The sequence below is a fragment of the Sardina pilchardus genome, chromosome 12, assembly GCF_963854185.1.
Source record: "Sardina pilchardus chromosome 12, fSarPil1.1, whole genome shotgun sequence".
In the NCBI taxonomy this organism is placed as follows: Eukaryota; Metazoa; Chordata; class Actinopteri; order Clupeiformes; family Clupeidae; genus Sardina; species Sardina pilchardus.
The window spans coordinates 8,088,948-8,109,504 of NC_085005.1; the positions used below are offsets into that span (position 1 = coordinate 8,088,948).

The following is a 20,557-nucleotide window of genomic DNA, read 5'->3' on the forward strand; positions in this document are numbered from 1 at the left end:
ACGGTGGAATAAAACTATGTTCTAAATATACAGGTTATGAATACAAACGGGAGATAAGCGGGATAACGGCCTTCGAGGTCGACCGGTTCGATGGAAATAATGGCACGGCGGAGGTAACTCCGTCTCCGTGCTTCGCACGTCGCCGGAGTTCTAGACCTCCACCTAGCCATTATTTCCATCGAACCGGTCACCTCGTCGGCCGTTATCCCTTACATAAAACCAAGTTAATTCGGAATAAAAGTTAATTCCGCTTTAAAAGAGACCATGTAAACGCTTATTCCGCTTGAAAATGATTATTCGGAATTAAACTTAATTCCGATTTAAGTGGTTAGTTTATTCCGATGTTAAAGCGGAATTAACGCACTCCTTGATCATGTAAACCTTTACTCCGATTCAAAGTTTATTCCGTTTGTTTGGCGCATGCTCATACAAGGAGGAAGAAGCAGCGTATGCTCGTTTCATTGCTAATTCGGCTCCGTCTTCTTCTCCCCTTCTCCGGCACTCTTCTCCTCAGCTAGCAAACGTGAAGCTTGACAATATTCTCGAGCTGCTGGTTAAATAGTAGGCCTAATATCAGAATTACTGCGAAAACCGTTTTCATTATGGTATTGCCCATGCTGTAACGTTAACCCGAGATGACAAAAAAGCCGCTAGCCAGCTAAAGTTTGTTTTCTTCCGGTAGACCTTAATTAGGCTGCGTTCATGCGCCGCCTGTCCAATCGGAACCCTTCCCGACCCCCAGACGTTCAGCGAAATATAATAAAGAGGAATTAACCTATGTTCCATGTAAACGCCAATTCGGAATTATTATGTAAACTCGAAGGAGAATATTTTAATTCCGATTTATAAACTAATTCGGAATTAAAAACATCATGTAAACGTGAGGACTGATGCCTTATGTAACTTTAGTTAGTATTGCCCTTCTGCACCCTCTACTGACTTTGCAGTGACATTGCAACAGCTAGCTCCATAGTCCTCACCTGGCAAGGCCATTTGTTTTCTTCGGACAGGCCTTGCCTTTCACACCACACCATCAAATCAAGACAAAATATTTGTTTAATAATTAGATTGTCTGTGACTTGTCCTTTTGTTTTCCCTTGCTTCAGATTGCCCAGTTTCTCTTCAGGTGACAATTCATTGTTTTTCCAGAACATTATTCCTATATTCATGTAAATTTCACATGTGCACATGTAGGCCTACATTCTGTTTTACTTGGCTGTCTTCCTCATTTCATTTTTAGTGCCCTATCACACAAGTTAATGGTAGGTTTGTTGTACAAAATGATAATAATTGATTGATCATAAATTTTTTTCTTTTTTTTAGAAGAGCCATGTTATTTTTGTTGCCACACCAATATCCTGACATAATGTCTCTTTTGTCTGCCGTAGAGAGCAGTATTTGTGAAGGCATCAATAGGTAAGTTCAAGTTATATATTCAGTCTAAAAGAAACACTGGCAAAACAGAATGATGGAGGACATATATCATTGTATGTGCAGTTCTTTAAATATTTCCTAAAGGTAGGACAATCAAAAAGAGACAAAACACTGCTCATTTGGAAGCTCAGGTGCTGGAGTTTGTCATGAACCAGTATAAATGGAAAATCTACACATTCAGATCTGTGCAGTACTGTACTTTTTTTTATTTTATTAAAATCTGCAAGCTTTCAGTCATAGACCGTCTCCATGCATAAAACAATGTATTGATCGGTCCTGAGTGTGTGGATTTTTCCTATTCTAGAGATGGGGTGGTAAATACAATCAAGTGTGTAAATACATTTGTAGTCGGTTTTTGTCATATCATTTTATCTTTACAGTGATGCGCTGCAGTCTTACTTGACAACTGGACTGGTCCCGTGTAACATCACACTGGAGCATTATACTTGTGCACAGGTGAGACGAATGGCTCACTGACACAAATGGACACAGCCAGGGTTCCCAACCATTTGAACTGGATACATTTCAAAACCTTTCCATGACTTTTCACCGCCTATACGTACAAACTGCTTACTTTATGCCACAGGCTGGGGCTAATTATGAAATGTGACTTAAACGAAGAGTTTGGATTAAATGTGTTCACCATTACTTCCCAGGTAACATAATTCCATAATGTCATAATTTGACAATTCCATGACTTTTCCAGGTTTTCCATGACTGTGGGAATCATGCATAGCCTTCATAAATGTAGATGTTATCAGGAATTCAATTCAAAAGGATCATAGAGGAATAAAATGGTTTGAAAGTATAATGTTGTTTGATTTGTATCTCGTGCCGTGGAATACTGTTTATGCTTCTGCCAACACACAGCTCACAGGATTCACTGCACAGAACCTGGCCCAGCTCCTGGCATGCAAGCTGTCCAGCAACATGACTTACTCCAGGGAGATTTGGAAGCTGCTCCTCATCAAGACCTCAGAGGTTCTGGAAGGGGCACTCATCCTCTTCTCCGGCATGGTAATGGAGTAAATCTGAAAAGTTTCAGTTTTACACATTTAGTTTTCTTTTTTTTGTATTGAAGAACTGTTTGCTGTCTCCATTCCTGACAGTCTCAGCCAGTCATGGGACCATCTGTATCTCATGTCCTGGATGTCCTTGGGGAGCTCATTTTGGACTCGATCAGTGATCTACAGTGGAAAGACATCAGTTTCATCTCCTTACTGTTTGGTGAAAGCCTGCGTCCATTTTTACCCTCAGCCTCTGCAAGCCTTCTGCAGTGTGTCAGTAGCAAGAGCCTCTCATGTGAAACCTATCTTTACATGTAGGTGTAGTATTAATGCAGTTGGATTTCATTTCATTGCGTTTCATTTACATGTATTTATTTAGCATAACAAAATGACTTATATGTCAACTATATTACTAGAAAAGCACTCTGAGAGCGCAGACCTCCGCCTGCATTGTTCTTCCTCGCTTGTCATACATTTGCTGTTCAGATCGCCACCACGTGGCCATACCATGCCATTACACCACTAAGCTAAATACATAAACTCCTCCGGAATCCTGACAGAATTACAGATCACTCCCAAAATGTAATAGTTTCTTCCTTGGGTCATGTCCGACCTTCCCTGAAAATCTCATTGAAATCCATCCATCACTTTTTGAGTTATCTTGCTAACAAACAGACAGACAAACAAACAGACAGACAGACAAACGCCGTTCCCCGATGAAGACATATACCTCCTTGGAGGAGGTAATAACAAGGCATTACATTGTCCCCGGAGCAACTTGGGGCTAAGTGCCTTGCTCAAGAATACAATAGTGCCAAGCTGGCAATTTAACCCACAACTTTCAGATTACAAGCTAGCCAAGCTCCTTCACAACTACACTACCACTAGCCCATGTTGCAATATATAGGTTTATGATAAGCTCAGAAAACTATGTTGATCAAACACTACAGACCACCGGCATAAGCTAGAGCCCAAAATCGGAAACAAAATAGCATTTTTTAAACAGCAATATTGCTCAAAATGGCACCAAACCTCATCATTGGCTTGATCTGGGTCCCTCCCTACACATAAAATGAAGTACCAACAATTTAGTAAGTCAACCTGGAGTTGATAACAGACTGATAAGAACACTTACTAACTGAACTTACGAAGGAAAGTCAATAACTCAAGTCACATAATTGCCTTAATATGGATTTTCCTTCGAGAGGAGCTGGTAAAGGGAGAGTTGGTAAGTGTTCTTAACAGTCTTCTGTATTAAACTTCAGGTTTGCAGATGATATTGGTGCTTCGTTTTATGTGTAAGGAAAAAGAAAACACATTTGCTGTTGAGGCGAAGGATTAACAACAAGGAAAATCTATTTCCAAAGAGCTTTATCTACTGACAAGTTAATGTTTCACGATTCCTCCAACATTTCTTCCGTTTGACTATTCTTGAAGTTGTATGGTTGGTGTCCTCATTAGCGACTTGGTACAGCTATGCTGTATGGCTATGTGAGGTGAATGATTCCCCTATTACAAGTTTACCATCAAATTGGCTTCATAAAGGTTATGTTTAAGTGAAAATCTTGCATTCTAGACATTCTAATGTAATTGAATGTTTTTCTCTACTAAAATGCATGTTCTTCTGACTTTTCCAGCTTGGGTGAACTGAGTCATCAGTCTGATCAAGATCAGGCAGAGAATGTACTCAAACACTTCATCCAACCCTTCCTGTCTAGAAACCCATCGTGTGAGATGGGTAAGTTATCTCCATTGCCATGATTTGGTTTTCTAAAAAGTCTTTTTGTCATGAGAGTTTAAAGGTAAATGAAGACATGGACACTTTCTACGTCTATCTTTTGTGATTGACTATTCTTCCAATAAAATGTTGTTGACCTCATGCTTCTTAGATGTGGATGAATGCCTTGAGATCCCACCAGTCTGTGGTCCAAACTCAGTCTGCAACAACACCATTGGAGACTACAACTGTACATGCTTGAGTGGATATAACGTGTCTGATCCAAGTGTGCAGAGTAGTGCTGAAAATCCCTGTACAGGTGAGGATTATTGTTGTGTGGAGGCAGGACTCCGAGTGGAATGTTGGTAGTTTGAGTTGACGTTGCAGTAGATCCAGGCTACCAACTGAAGTGCTGGTGTTCTGAGATTATTTTCATCAAATGTGTCTGTACTAAAGTGTAGTTGCTGTTGGTTTTCCCTTGCTGTGAGTAAATCTTTTTTTCACTCTCTTTTAGACATAAACAAATGTGTTGTGATTTTGAACCTTTGTGGCCCCAACTCAAACTGTGCCAATACCAATGGAAGCTACAACTGTTCCTGCTTGACTGGATATCAGGTGGCCAATCCAAACCAATCCATAAGTGAAAGCAATCAGTGCACAGGTAAATGAAAACAAACATGCCTTAGCAGTCTTTTTCTGAAATTTCTGTTTGGCACTTTTTCAGCAGAACAATGTTGACTCTGTGTTTTTAGATGTGAATGAATGCCTTCAGACACCGTCAGTTTGTGGTCCAAACTCAGTCTGCAACAACACCATTGGAGACTACAGCTGCTCATGCTTGAGTGGATATAATGTGACTGATCCAAGTGTGCGAAGTAGTGCGAACAATTCCTGCACAGGTAATGTTGTTTTTAGGAACCATGTAAAGGACCTTGGCAGAATTTAAAACGGTTTTCTGCATGAGTATGCATTTTAAGTTAAACTCTAATTTTGTTCAGATATAAATGAATGCGATGACATACCAAATGTATGCGGACCCAACTCAAACTGCACCAACACCAGCGGAAGCTTCAACTGTTCCTGCCTGAGTGGATATCGGGAGACCAATGTGAATCAAGCCATAAGTGACAGCAATCAGTGCACAGGTAAATAAAGACATGGACACTTTGTATGTCTATCTCTTTGAATTGTATATAATAATAATAATAATAATACATTTTATTGATATAGCGCCTTTCAAGACACCCAAGGTCGCTTCACAAATTAATTAAAACACAAAATAGCCAGGTGCCAGACAGAGCGGCGTATTCGCACAGCGTTCCTGTACAGACATCAGACATTAGACAATCACAAACATAGCGCATTTCACGTGCACAGAGACAGTGCCGAACGGAGTTGCGTAGTCGCCAGCGTACCCGTGGCAACAAAGAACAAACAAACAAATTTACAAAATAACAAGACAAAAGATGCCGGACGGAGCGGCGTAATCGCCTGCGTACCCGTGACACCAAGACATACAAAGACAGACACCAAACAACAATTAACATATAATAAAATAACATAGATTAACAAAAACACTTGCAACACTAGGCAAAACACAAAACAAATAAATAATAAAAGCAAACAAAATCAGAAAAGTCCACGCCAACTTATTAGTCCAATTGACTGCATCAGTAGACGACCGATAAAAGTCCCAGGGCAATTAGATGATGCACAGTCCCGTAGCTGATCAAACCAACCCGGCGGAATTCAGTCGCTATAGCCTATAGGCAGGCCGTCTGGAGAGCACCAGAAGCAGAGGCACAAGCAGCAGAAGCACCGAGCAGCCTGAAGTCGAGAGCGACCCTGCAGGTTAGCAACATTTTGTCCCTGGCCTCCAACGTTAGCGCTGCTCGATTCAGACAGAGTGACTCAGTCCAGGCAGCAGCTCGGCAGTCGCGGCAACATCGCCCGCAGTTGGTATCGATCGCCCGCCCGCGGTTGGTAGCCATGGTCCTTAGCTCAGATGTCCTGATCAGACGGTGAAGTGCAGCGCACGGATGGAGGATGTGAGAGGCCCAGGGCAAAAATCGTCAGCGGTCTTCAAACCAAAGGACTTAGCATCAGCCAACTTGAAGCAGCAAAATAAGGACTAACAAAAGCGCAAGACTATCGAAAATACCGTTAATTAACGAGTAAAAACATTTATCTAAACAAATAAATACAAAAAATGAATAGAATAAAACATAAAATTACGAACATTACATCAAAACAAACAAAAATATGATGCCAGACGGAGCGGCGTGTCGCGCCAGCATATGACTATTCTTCCAATAAAATGTTGTTGACCTCATGCTTCCTAGATGTTGATGAATGCCTTGAGACCCCCCCAGTCTGTGGTCCAAACTCAGTCTGCAACAACACCATTGGAGACTACAACTGTACATGCTTGAGTGGCTATAATGTGACTGATCCAAGTGTGCAGAGTAGTGCTGAAAATCCCTGTACAGGTGAGGATTATTGTCGCGTGGAGGCAGGACTGAGTGGAATGTTGGTAGTTTGAGTTGACGTTTAAGTAGATTCAGGCTACCAACTGAAGTGCTGGTGTTCTGAGATCATTTTCATCAAATGTGTCTGTACTAAAATTGAATTGCTGTTGGTTTTCCCTCTCTGTGAGTGAATCTTTCTTTTCACTCCCTAGACATAAACGAATGCATTGTGATTTTTAACCTTTGTGGCCCCAACTCAAACTGTGCCAGTACCAATGGACATTACAACTGTTCCTGCTTGACTGGATATCAAATGGCCAACCCAAATCAATCCATAAGTGAAATCAATCAGTGCACAGGTAAATGAAGATATGGACACTTTCTATGTCTATCTTTTTGAATTGTAGTTGACTATTCTTCCAATAAAATGTTGTTGACCTGATGCCTCTTAGATGTGAATGAATGCCTTGAGACCCCACCAGTCTGTGGTCCAAACTCAGTCTGCAACAACACCATTGGAGACTACAACTGCTCATGCTTGACTGGATATCAAGTGGCCAATCCAAATCAAACCATAAGTGAAAGCAATCAGTGCACAGGTAAATGAAAACGAACATTAAGACTTTGGTCTTTTTGGCCAAAGTCCTAAGGGATTATGACTGATTATCTTTTCCCATTGCTGTGATCATGTTAGGTTCAACAATCACCCTATTACCACTGTCAGCAATGACGCCAACATCACCATCATCACAACCAACATCACCAACAACACTGCCAACACCACCACCAATACTGACATCAACAAAACCAACACTGGCACCTACACCAATACCAGCAATGCCAATAACCCTACCAGCAACAGAACAACCATCAGGACCAACAACACCACTACCAGGACAATGTATGTAAAAGATGAGGACACGCTGAAATTAATTCATTTTGCTGTGAATTGTTATGCTCAGTAGGCAGTCTATAGGTACACGCAGTGAAACCCAGTGCAGTCTGATACAATAGCCCTGTTGTTTCAACATAAGATGAACATTGTAACTCATGACTCAGTTGAGGTAGTATTTCAACTACATTGGTCATTAGGACTGTAGCTTGTTAGATTGTGTCAAAACTCAAAGCTTATGTAGCCTATTATTGAATGAAGTGTTCAAAATAATTGAAAAAGAATATAAGAAAAGTGTCAGTAAAACTTCTACTGCAACATAGTCTGGTTTTCACCATACTAAGCTCAATCTTTTAAGATTGAACATTAGTCTGGGGAGGCTGCGCTTTGTTTCTACTGCATAAGAGGCGTGATCAATAATGGGCATTGTTTAAATGACTCCATACGCAATTGCCACGAGTGGGGCTAGTTGGTAAATTAAACTTTTACCAGAGCCAGTTGGTAGAATCGAAAAACACGTCCTTCTTCTGTAGGAACTCCAGGGCAAGTTTTGAATCTGTTTTCAAAGAAAACTTGCCTTTAAAATCTTCCAAAACAGAAGCGTTAGTGTGTACACTGAAATGCTGCTTCCCGACGGAATTACGGATCACTCCTAAAATGTAATCGTTTCTTCCTTGGGTCATGTCTGACCTTCCCTGAAAATCTCATCGAAATCCATCCATTACGTTTTGAGTGCTAACAAACAGACGAACAGACAGACAGACAGACAAACAAACAGACAGACAAACAAACGCCGGTCCCCGATGAAAACATATACCTCCTTGGCGGAGGTAAATAAATTAACAGCTACTCAAACCTGTTAAAAGAAGTACTGCATATAACCTCCATGCATGAAGCTCAGATTTATTGCAAGGCTGGAGATGACATAAGCAACTCAATGTCACAGACATTTTATTATTAAATGTGTTTCTGTTTTTGTGTGAAACTCTGTAGAATATTAGTTGAACGGAATAATTCATTGATAGAATCATGAATGATGGGTTAAGTTACATTTTTATGGGATTCTGCCATGATTAACCTATTACACACAGTGAATGAATCCCTAATGTTTTCTACATTTTTTTTTACCAGTTTCAACCATCAGATTGTCTTTGACAATAAAGGGAGTCTATGATTTCCGCCTAAATGATCCAACAAGTGACACATACAACAGATTTAAAACAGATATTGAAACTGCTGTGAGTAATGTATTCTATTATTGCCAGTTGCCCATAGGGTTATAATCAATGACCGAATAGTACACATTTTTCACACATAATGAAAAGAAAATACTTGTAAAAGTAAAATAATTGTCCATTGATTGCTTAAAACCCCAGATGTCTATATGTATGCTATGCTAAGTGTAATTTTCATCACAGGTAGAAGGCAATTTCGCTAAAATACCAGGTTACAAGGTCAACTCAGTTAATGTAATAGGTTTTAGGTAAGATGTTTTTATGTTTGGAAATTGTTATTTGTTATTGTGCGCCATGTTTTGAATCTCATTGTATTAACGTTTGATATAACTTTTATTAATCTGTCTAGGCCAGGTAGCATTATTACAGACTTCTCTCTTCAGCTGTCAAATCCTAGCATCAGTTTTCTGGATGCAAGCAATGGCATCATAAATAACCTACAAGCAAACAGTTATGGATTTCCTGACAACCCCGTTGCTCAAAGTGGTAGGAGCATTATAGTGTTTTACAATATTCTCACAACAATACACCTTTTCCATCAAGAACATGTCCAATGTCCTAATCTATTTGTCCCTTCTCAGAAATGGCACGTTTGAGAGACAGCACAGGCTTTCTGTTTCCCAGAGAGCGGTTGGTGCTTATCTGCAGTGGACGTATAACCGAGTGGAGATTTGATGGGCAGAAAATTCCTGATGCATCTGGTGAAATATTAACGATAACAAACATTAATCCAGCTAATAATGGTGAGTTGCCGGGCCAAAGAGATTCTGTACATGGGTACAGTACCTTTTACTGTTTCCCCAGAAAGCTGGCCTACTTATCGGTTTCATGCTTTCTCAGAAGGCAAAAGGCATTTTGAAATGTTTTATGCACATACATAACAAATACTTCTGCATTAGGATCAAAAACAACATTACACTAGAAAAGCACTCAGAGAGCGCAGCTACCTCCGCCTGCATTGTTCTTCCTAGGTTGTCATACATGAAAACATATACCTCCTTGCCGGAGGTAAATAATAATTGTGTTTGGATATTTTGCTTCCATTTGCAAAAAAAGTGTTTTCAAGGTGGTACAGGACAATTACAAAAACTAAATGGGCTCAGTTAATGTTTAGGATAGACATTAAAGCATTTTCCTAAGCTTTAGGATCCAGACGAATCTGGCAGATACATCTGGTCAATTTCCCATACAAGCCCATTTCTGAGTCACCAAAACACATATACAGTACACTCAATCTTTGGAACTGAATAAAAAAAAAAACTACATTTAAAACGTTAAAGCAACACTAAAGAACTTTTGCTCTCAGGGTCCTCCCTACAGTTGAGAAGCGCAATAATGAATGACTGAACTCATTGATCAGACAGTGAAGATGAGAGAACCTTAAAATGTCAGCTAGATATCAGTCTGAGTATTAGTATTAGAACTGATCTGCCTCTTGCAGAAATACAGAAAATGTATTTGCTGGCACCTTGTTATTTGCTCTTTTTGTATGGGCACGTCAGTTTTGTATGCAGCACTATCAGAGGGCACTGTGGTCACAGTGGAACATTTCTTTTTCAGTTTGTCGTAACAGATTCCCCCCCCCCCCCCCCCCCACAGGACGCTATGAGTGTGTATCAACTAAAAACTCACTGCCGTTTATACAGTGGGAAAACATTGATAGCATACAACCATTACCAAATATTCAGACGAGTCGAGACAAACATTTTCAGTGCAAAGTGGCACAAAGAGTAACCCTGATGTGTTGTTCAAGCACAGGGTATGAGGTTGAGATGGTGAAAGTGAGTGATGTAAACAATTATCTTCAAGAGACAGGTGAGATTTTGCTCTTAAAAAGGCATAATCCTAATTTAGTGTCTAAATTAAATCCAGTACAACTAATGTTGCTATTTGGTTATGGTTCTAGTGTCATCTGAAGATTGTATGTATTCATACATTGTAAGGAGCTGCACAGATGGTTCGGGAACTGTCACATTCAACTGCAAATTAACATTAACACATTTGCAGAGCTTTGATTACAGTTCAAGAAGCATTACCTTAACTTTTGTAACTGAAGGTATGGCTGCTTATTGTCATTAATTAGGCATAGATTAATAATCACATCATATATACTCAAATTCAGGCACATTTATCATCCAAATGATAAAGCTCTTTTTTAATTTACAGAGTTTGATTGTTCCGATGAGAACTTTGGGGCTGGAAATGCTGGCCAGGTAGTTGAGGGGAGCTGTAAGCCAGATGAAATTGGTAGTGTTACAGCACAATGTGAAGGGACTGACTGGTTGATTATAGAAAACAACTGTGTTTTGGCTGTGATCAATGAACTGGAAGCTGAATCTCAGGTAATATTCCTCTGTTATATTCAGTTTAAAAAGCTTTTGTTGTCCCAACTTTGTTAAGCCTTTTTTGACAAATTGAGTGTATATTTTCCATAAATTAGTACCAAATGTCACTTTCAACATTTGGTGTGTTGTCTATATTCTTTTTGCAACTGAATATGGAGTTTATGTGATTTGAAGATGATCACAGTCTGTTTTTAATTTATATTTTATATTGCATCTCATTTCTTATTTATTTATTTATTTATTACATTGCATGTAAATGCAATGTACTGTTATCACTGTTCTTCTTATTATCGTTATCTTTATTCTTCTTCCGACCAAAATCAACGATCAAAGGCTCTAGAACCACTGAACCGTTTGACGTCATTCAAGCACTCCTACAGAGGTCTTGAAACGGAGATTTGTTCTATGTATTTTTCACATTTGTGAACTTTATACTTTTTGAGATATTTACGATAAAAGAGTTTAAAATTCCCATAGAGTTTACATTGAGACCCTTTGGCGGCAAAGACTAATTGTTACGTCAGTGCTCAGCTGTCAGTAATCAAGGATCTCTGAGTCTGATCCAAAGCCATGGCATCACCGCTGCGCTAAACCAGGCTAAACGTGAATGTTACGTTACGTCTACAGCTGTGAAAACATTCTACCATGCCACTGTAGTTGTCGTCTTGTCTCCTGTTAGGCTACTCCTTACTTGATTTGTTTATATCGTTACAGTAGCCTAACCGGTTTGCTCTCGGTAACGTTATCAACAGCTAAAGACAATCTAACCTAACGTCAATGTAAACACTATACTAACGACAACCAAACTTGCTCCAGGCTAACGTTTAACGTCGGGGTAGGCTGCAAGGCGAACAGAGTTTAGCAAGCTAGTCGTTAGACTTGCCAGCCAGGCAATCATTTAAAGCTTTCGGTATCATTCACAAATTAAAAACCTAAGCTTATTGTACATTCCTATTAGGACAATCACGCACCTGAACACACTTCGAAGAACATACTAGCTCATCCTGTAAAATGTGGTAAAATATCCTACTGTAAGCTATAACGTTACATTTGCTACCTGTTGCTGCATCATCGTTGATTGGCGTTGTTTGAGAATGAGATTGTATTCCGTATTCCATGCTTTTAACCTGCATTAGTGTAGATATGAAGGCTATAAGCTATCCTACCAGTCGTTTCACTACTAAAGTGTCTGCTCTTGCAACTCGTTTGAAGTTGGCAACTTCATTTCAGTCTTTTCAAATTCTAATAAATGAAGAGTTATTTTCCAAAATAGCCTATATCCACAATTTTGATGCATTTCCATAAATCACTTTTTAAATGTGACTTTCCCAGTAATTTCAGTGGAATTGTAATTGGGTTATTGTTATTTATCTATTCGTCTGTGTAGCCTAGTTGTCTTTTTAACTATAGGCCTAATACAATGATGTCAGTAACCTTTTTGCATTTACATGCAATGGTAATTCCTTCCATGGAATTACATTTTCTAGTTTTTAAATGTGATTGTGTTACGAGATTCATTTTTTATCCTTGACACAAAATTTAATTTATGTGCCCCCAAGTAAACTGTACACCCTATTCATCATAGCACTGTAGGAGCTGTTTGGGGCTGGGTAACAGAAACTGTACTGAGTTTTTGTTTGTGAGGGATCAAGCAGTCGGCTCGGAGACACAGGATTGCGGGTTCAAAAAATAGATTTATTCCAAATTAAAAAGACAGTGTCAATGCCCAAACTTAGGATAACTTTAACAGAAATAACAGAACCCTCCACCATGAACCACAGAATGAGCACAAAAGGAAACTTATATACAAACAGATCAAACTAATAACTATTAAAAGGGATCCCATCAAAATCAATTAACTTATAGAAAACAACAAAACAATAGAAAAGATAACAAAACATTTCTCTAGAGATAAATTAACTAAACATTAAGTAAATTATAAGTACCCTCTTATTCCTAACAAAACAACCCCAAATCAACAATAGACAAATTCCCTCCATTCCCCTCTGGCTAAGACGTAGTTGAACGCGGCCAAGCTGTTCATAGGCGGATGGAACGTTCTGCTCCGTCTTGCCAGTCAGGAGGATCTGCCCGGACCACATACTGCGACGCACACAGCTACCCCAAGTGCCGGCCGCACTCCCGGAACACCACGAGCCCCAGGGTAAATGAAAATAGACATTAACAAACTTAAACAAACATAAATGAACCAGAACATAACGGAAAAGTTGCGTGCACTCAACTTAACAATTATGTGCCGTTACATTAATCAATAAAGTGTCAAAAGAAATACGTGTTGTGTGATCACTGAAATGTTATGGGTTGTGCTAAGTGCATATGTATATGTATAAGAATGTATCGTGAATGCAGGTATGTACGCATGTACGAAATGTGTAATTAAATAATTATATAACTAAGGACAACACAAGAATGAATGCGTGCAAGGGGAAGGGCTACTTAGTGGGTTTCGGTGTCTGAGTGTGTGGTCGCGGGTGCGACCATCACATTGTTCAATCAATTTGATTTTGAATTTAATTGATTTTTTTCCCTTTTTTTGTCTGTTGTATTTGCCCAATTGTATCTATTCTGCTGAAAATGTACAGAGATAAATGAAAATGGTTAAATTCAAATGTACATTAATACCGTTTTCAGTTGTTTGTTAACAAAATCAACATTTCTCGGTTAACAGGCCAAATGAAATGATTTACTCCGTGTCAGAAAGTGTGCTTCACTGGCATTAGACTTTGTGAAGACAATAGAGAAAAGTTAATGTTTTGGCACACCTTTTTAGGAGTCCAGAACTAGGACCATCATCTTGGTAGATTCGCAATGAGATAAGCTGCAATGCTCTAAAACCTTGTAACTGTGACACGGTGAATGCTTTGCGACGGCTTGCAACAGCTGGCAGCGACATGCAACATTTATGTAATTCACACCAAGGCAACTCCTTCTGCTACGCTTTCATCATTGTGGATCTTTGGTGTGAATTGGGCATTTTTGATGTGCAACAGCTACCGTAGTTCTAATGTTGCAATGTAATCCCTAACCACTAGATGGGAGACATTCTCCCACAAGGTACCTTTAATGCAATTAGCTGCTCTGGCTCTTGACATTAGATATCAAGATAGCAGACAGAGTTTACGCCTCCTGCCTGAAATCGATTCTGAATGGAGTAGGTCCAGATCCTCTGTACGATATTAGTACGAGGGTTTGGTATGACCAGGCTATATTGGTCTACAACAGCTCTCACAATTGCTAATAATGAAGTTTATGCTATGTTAAAAACTGCAAACGTTATTGTTTTATAATAGTGTTGCCTTGCCTCTCACATTTATCTCTAGAGTTTGACGGCAGCATCCCTACCAGGGTATATGGACAGATTAAGTAACATCACATTGGGAAATGAGGGACGCATATCCAGCTCACCAGCAAATATCAATAGTATTGTAACTATACTGAGAAATGTTGGAAATGTTTCACAACGCTTTACAATTACCGTTGATATTATGGAGGTAAGGACACCAATCACAACATTACAGTTTACACTCTAGTCAGATAGCTTTTCAAATGATCAATCATTGTCATTGGTGTAATCAAGTTATTTCAGATGGTGCATGTCAAAAAAGTAAAAATGTGTTAAATGAAGAACAAAGCATCTTCTTGGTGTGTAATAAAATGGTGGCCATTGTCAAAGGTGGCAACGTTTTTTTTTTAAACAAAGACTTCTCCCTTTGTTTGTGCCTTACATTTACACACAAACAACGATCTCGCCTCTGAATACGATTCTTTCTAGCGCTGGCAAAAGTGGAGATCTGAATAGTTTAGGTTCAAATGTATGACAACCTAGGAAGAACAATACAGACGGAGGTCTGCACTCTCTGAGTGCTTTTCTAGTTACAATATGTAGAGAAGCAGAGTCGTTTTAGAGCTCGGAAGTTAGTCACGTTAGTCGTTGTTGTCCATGAGGCTTCTGATTGGCTTGCATGGCTTTCTCCTTCTTCCTACACTGCCACTGCCTTGGCGTAGTTATGATGGCTCTTGACAGCGTATTTATGCGGGTCAAAGCCATCAATATCTCAAAGTTGCGTCAGCCGTCGACTTCGCTGTTAGAGCCAGATTAGAGCGGTCACGTGGTTAGTGATAGTCTCAATCGTTCCTTTGGTCCCTGGTTTACTACGGGACTGACAGCAGCGATCACATTAATATTTACAGTAAATACTCAATGAAAATTACTATAAACTGCATTGCCACATACATATATTACTCACTGAAAATGCATTATTATGCACACGACCAAAAGTCATGTAGAAAAGTCTTATGATAACACCTGAGATATTCATTCATTTCCCCATTGAGAGGAACTATTGAGCCATGACATACCGGATGTGCCGCCTTTTTTTTGGGCACGGGAGTGAATGGTTGTGTCGCAACTTTGAGATATCGATGGCTTTGATGTGGGTTAATGTAAATGGGAACTTTTTTTGAAAACTATGATGTGTGCACAATGTCATTTTGGAAAACAGAAGAAGGAAATATTTGTTTTTATCAAAATATCCTGCTACAATATGTGTAAACGTAGCCTGAAATGCTTCCAAATTGAATGTTTTCATTCTTCCGTGCTCTAACTTTCCACCAAAATTTAAGAAAGCCTGCACACATTAGACAGACGAACCGTCAAGTTGACCTGAAAACATTTGCTTGCTAAAACTCTCCTTACAAACACATTTTGCAAATCTGTACTGGAATCTGTCTGAATATACTTGCCTTTTTCTGGACCTTTGAGACTGAAATTTAACACACAAGGGGTATAACACATAGTGAGATAGCACAACACACGATTGAAAGAAAAGTAATTGTAAATTCATATCAATACCCATTTGACTATGGTGGACCTGACTATTGTTTGTTTTACATGCCAGAATTTCCTCAACACCTCAACAGTCATTGTGTCCAATTCTACCATCAGTGCCTGGAGAAGTTTAAATAATGGCAACACAACAAAGAATGCCAGTGCATCTTTACTGGGTTCTATTGAACATATTGCTGGATCCCTGCCAGGGGACACATCTTTTGAAACAGGATCAGACGCTATTCAGCTACGTCAAATTGTGGTCAACAGCTCATACAGTGAGACGCTAGGAGCAGATGCATCTGCTGCGATCTTCATCCCAGAAGAGGGGAATTTTACAATTACAACCATCACATTCTCAACCCTAAATTTTGTTCTACCAGCCAGGAATAGTAGTGACAATGGTAGCAATTTATACAACTCCATCAATGCAGCTGTGGTTCTATTGCAAGTAAATGACACTATCAAGAACATCTCGCTCAGCTTTGACGTCATAAATGAAACACTAGAAAATCCTCAGTGTGTCTTTTGGAACTTTGAGCTTTTTGATGGACTTGGTGGATGGGATTCATTTGGATGTCAGCTTATATCATTTGTGAATAACACTGTCACTTGTGAATGCAACCATACAACTTCGTTCTCAATGCTAATGTCACCATCCATTCCTCCTGGCATAAAATTGTTGCTGGATTTCATCACCTACATCGGTGTGGGTATATCCCTTGCCAGCTTGATCATATGTCTTATCATTGAAGGAATCATATGGAAGAGTATGGCCAGAAATGACACATCTTACATGCTGCACGTCAGTATAGTAAATGTTGCTGTGTCACTTCTGATCGCTGATATCTGGTTCATTATAGGGGCAGCTATATCAGACTCCGAATCAATAGCAGTTGGACCATGTACAGCAGCAACCTTTTTCATCCATTTCTTTTACCTAGCGATGTTCTTCTGGATGTTGGTGTCTGCTCTTCTGCTGTTTTATCGCACGGTCATGGTTTTCTCACAGATGAAGAGGTCAACAATGCTGGCAATTGGTTTCTGCCTTGGCTATGGGGCATCCCTCATAATCGCCGTGGTAACTGTTGCAGCAACTGCTGGAGGTGGAGGTTATATCCGAGAGAACAATGTCTGCTGGCTCAACTGGGATGAGACTAAAGCACTTCTGGCTTTTGTGATTCCAGCGCTGACCATTGTGGCTATAAACTTTCTAGTGATGATTGTTGTCCTCTTCAAAATGTTGAAAAGTGGTGTTGGAAACACAGCACAGAATTATGACAGACATACTCTAGTGGTCATAGCGAGATGTGTCACCATCTTAACCCCCCTCTTCGGCCTTACATGGGGATTTGGCATTGGCATCATGGCTGCGCCTGAAGCTGTAGGACTCCATGTTGTTTTTGCAGTTTTAAATTCATTACAGGTATAATTTCAGAATGAATTTGTGATCTAAATTATTTAAAAATTATAATAATAATAATATTGATGGTGGTAAATGTTTCCAGTATACCATTTAACCATTTTTTTTATTAGGGATTCTTAATTTTGGTGTTCGGAACACTGTTTGACAGCCAGGTACATTTCTGTTATGATACATTGTTGTGTTGTTATATTCTTTTTTTTTTGTATTGACTTAAGGGATACAAATGCAAATTCATGTAACTATATTCTTGTCACTATCTACACAGATCAAGTCAATTTTAGCAGCAAGACTACGTCAACCAAATCGTAACTCAGGCGGTACGCGGGTAAGCAGTGTATTCAGCATTTCATTTGAGTTATCAATTGAATTGTAACTCCTGCAAAATGTTTCTGTGATCTGCTAAATGTGATTTCTTTTGACATTTCATTCATTAGAGCACAGATGTTGGGACAGCCGCTTCGAGCACATTTGACTTCTTTATAAGGATTCGAAGGAGAAGTAGGCTAAGTTCCATGTTCAGTGTTGATTATGTTGATAACTTGTGCTTCAGGAAGTCTTGCTGTAGTATATTTCTGCTGTAAGAGCCTACTAAACTTTACATGCTTCAGCCACTAAGTTTAACTGAGAATTTTTTTTTTTTTTCTGTTTCAGATGCGTACAATATTTCGAGGGGGATGTTGTCACCTCAGGTATCAAGTAGCAACAATGGGACTGACACCACTAACACTTGAATGAAGATATTAATGAAACGCTATTAAAAGTCCCCAAAAAGGTGGTAGAATGTTGAAGATGAATTATGTTAAATACATGTAAATACGTACTGTATCTCCAAGTTGTTAAAAGATCCAATTGAGTAATAGGCTGTATGAGAATGCATGGGTATGTATGTTTTTTTTATGTTTATGCACTTTTTACACTGTGATTTATTTATCTACAAGGATTTAAGGATGTTTATTTGTCACATGCATATGATTACTAATGTAAGGAATGCAGTGAAATTGTAGGTTCCTTTGCCTATTGTGCATATGGGGGGGGGGGGGGGGGGTAAGAGCAGCGGGGGGTGAATGATGTGTGTGTGTGGGGGGGGAGATGATTTCGCTATTAATGATTAAGTTTGACTTATTGATTGATATTGGTTATAATTGTTCTTATTTAAGAAATATTATTTACTTTACCTTGTTATGTTAAGGTGGCCTTTGTATGTGTGGTTTGTCTTCTTGTAAATGTTGTTAGTCCTAGTCTTCACTTGTGTCTTGAATGGTCTGATCAGCCAGTCTATATATCCCCCCAGTGTGTAATTTTGTAAAAAGGTCAGTTCTTTATGTTCAGTTCTGTTTGTGAGTCAACATTATCTTTTGATTTGATTTAAGTTCTGTAACTCTAGGCCAAGAACTATCTTCCAAATTAGTTGAACTAGTTGTTATGATTTAGAGTTATGATTTCTGATCCCGTTTTATGTTTTGAAATACATTTTGAAATGTTATCCCTGCATCCCCATTGCCTTACTGCTTGGTTCCTCACATGCTCACTGACTTATCACAATACACATAGCACTAAATAAAGTTACAGTGCCCCCCTACCACCACCACCCACCCATACTGTACATCAATTGTATGCACCTTCATAAAGTACTAGTGATGTTTGAAGATGAGACTCTCAGGAATCGATATATGCAAAGCTTTTTATTGTTATTTTGTACATTATGATTACAATATTTAACTAGAAAATGTAATTCCATGGAAGGAATTACCATTGCATGTAAATGCAAAAAGGTTGCTTGTGTAAAACATTGTATTAGGCCTATAGAAGACAACTAGGCTACACAGAAGAATAGATAAATAACACCCAATTACAATTCCACTGAAATTACTTGGAAAGTCACATTTAAAAAGTGATTTATGAAAATGCATCAAAATTGTAGTTAGGCCTATAGGCCTAGGTTATTTTGGAAAATAACTCTTCATTTATTAGAAGCTAACAGACTGAAATGAAGTTGCCTACTTAAAACGAGTTGCAAGAGCTGACACTTCAGTAGCCTACAGTGACGACTGGTAGGATAGCTTACATAGCCTTCATATCTACACTAATGCAGGTTAAAAGTAGGCCATAGGCTATAGATTTAGACACCATTGGAATACGGAATACAATCTCAAACAACGCCAATCAATCAACGATGATGCAGCAACAGGTAGGATATCTAGCAAATGCAACGTTAGCTTACAGTAGGATATTGTATGCAGGCTACACATAGCCTATTACAGGATGAGCTAGTATGTTCTTCGAAGTGTTTCCAGGTGTGTGATTGTCCTAATAGGAATGTACAATAAGCTGTTAACAAAGGTTTTTAATTTGTGAACAATGCCGAAAGCTTTAAATGATTGCCTGGCTGGCAAGTCCCTATAGCTGAAACGACTAGCTTGCAAAAAATGATAGCAATGCAGTTTGTACTAGAAACGACTGTGATAAGAAGGCTTGAAGTAACTTGCTTGTCGTTAGCTAAATACAGTGTTTACGTTGACGTTAGGTTAGATTGTCTTTAGCTGTTGATAACGTTACCAAGAGCAAACCGGTTACTGTAACGATATAAACAAATCAAGTGAGTAGCAGGAGACAAGACGATAACGTCCTGGTTTACAGCACTGGCATGGTAGAATGCTTCAGCCTGGCGCAGCAGTGGCATTTGGATCAAAGATCTTTGATTAGCCTACTGACAGCTGAGCACTGACGTAACAATTAATCTTTGCCGCCAAAGGGTCTCAGCGTTAACTCTATGGGAATTTTAAAATCTTTTATCGTAAATATCTCTACAAGTATAAAATTCACAAATGTGAAAAATACATTGGACAAATCTCCGTTACAAGACCTTTGTATGAGTGTTTGAATGACGTCAAACGGTTAAGTAGTTTTAGCGTTATAAAACGTGGATTTTGGTCGGAGGAAGAATAATAACTATATTAAGAAGAATAGGGATAACAGTACATTGCATTCACATGCAATGTAATTAATAACACCATGTATCATATCAAAATGCCATACAATACATTTAGTACTTAAACAGGTGTGAATGTAAAACATCTGAGTGGCAAGAGGAGGATTTCATATGAGAGACCACTTCAAATAGCTTGGCGGGTTGCAACAGCTGAAGGTGGCTGGGTGAGAATTTTATCACTGAGGAATCAGAATT

General features: G+C 39.1%; 1 protein-coding gene across 1 annotated transcript; it reads left to right on the forward strand.

Annotated features, from left to right (window-relative positions):
- Window positions 1-1,366: 1,366 nt before the first annotated feature.
- Window positions 1,367-18,385, forward strand: LOC134098315 (adhesion G protein-coupled receptor F5-like). The gene is made up of 23 exons (XM_062551344.1): window positions 1,367-1,416; window positions 1,815-1,890; window positions 2,305-2,451; window positions 2,544-2,656; window positions 4,079-4,179; window positions 4,673-4,819; window positions 4,911-5,005; window positions 6,623-6,647; window positions 7,079-7,225; window positions 7,321-7,527; window positions 8,650-8,756; window positions 8,937-9,001; window positions 9,103-9,239; window positions 9,335-9,496; window positions 10,353-10,568; window positions 10,660-10,809; window positions 10,920-11,095; window positions 14,440-14,610; window positions 16,018-17,373; window positions 17,484-17,525; window positions 17,639-17,698; window positions 17,808-17,871; window positions 18,025-18,385. Exons 1-23 carry the CDS (start codon window positions 1,367-1,369, stop codon window positions 18,102-18,104), a joined length of 3,894 nt encoding a protein of 1,297 aa, XP_062407328.1. The 3' UTR covers window positions 18,105-18,385.
- The last annotated feature ends 2,172 nt before the right edge of the window (window positions 18,386-20,557 follow it).

What these genes read in the sequence shown, in the direction of transcription:
- LOC134098315 (XM_062551344.1), top strand. Translation starts at nt 1,367, where the DNA reads ATGTCTCTTTTGTCTGCCGTAGAGAGCAGTATTTGTGAAGGCATCAAT. An exon ending in ATTTGTGAAGGCATCAATAG is followed by an intron (nt 1,417 to 1,814) that starts GTAAGTTCAAGT and finishes TTATCTTTACAG; the next exon opens with TGATGCGCTGCAGTCTTACT. An exon ending in GTAACTCAGGCGGTACGCGG is followed by an intron (nt 17,699 to 17,807) that starts GTAAGCAGTGTA and finishes TTCATTCATTAG; the next exon opens with AGCACAGATGTTGGGACAGC.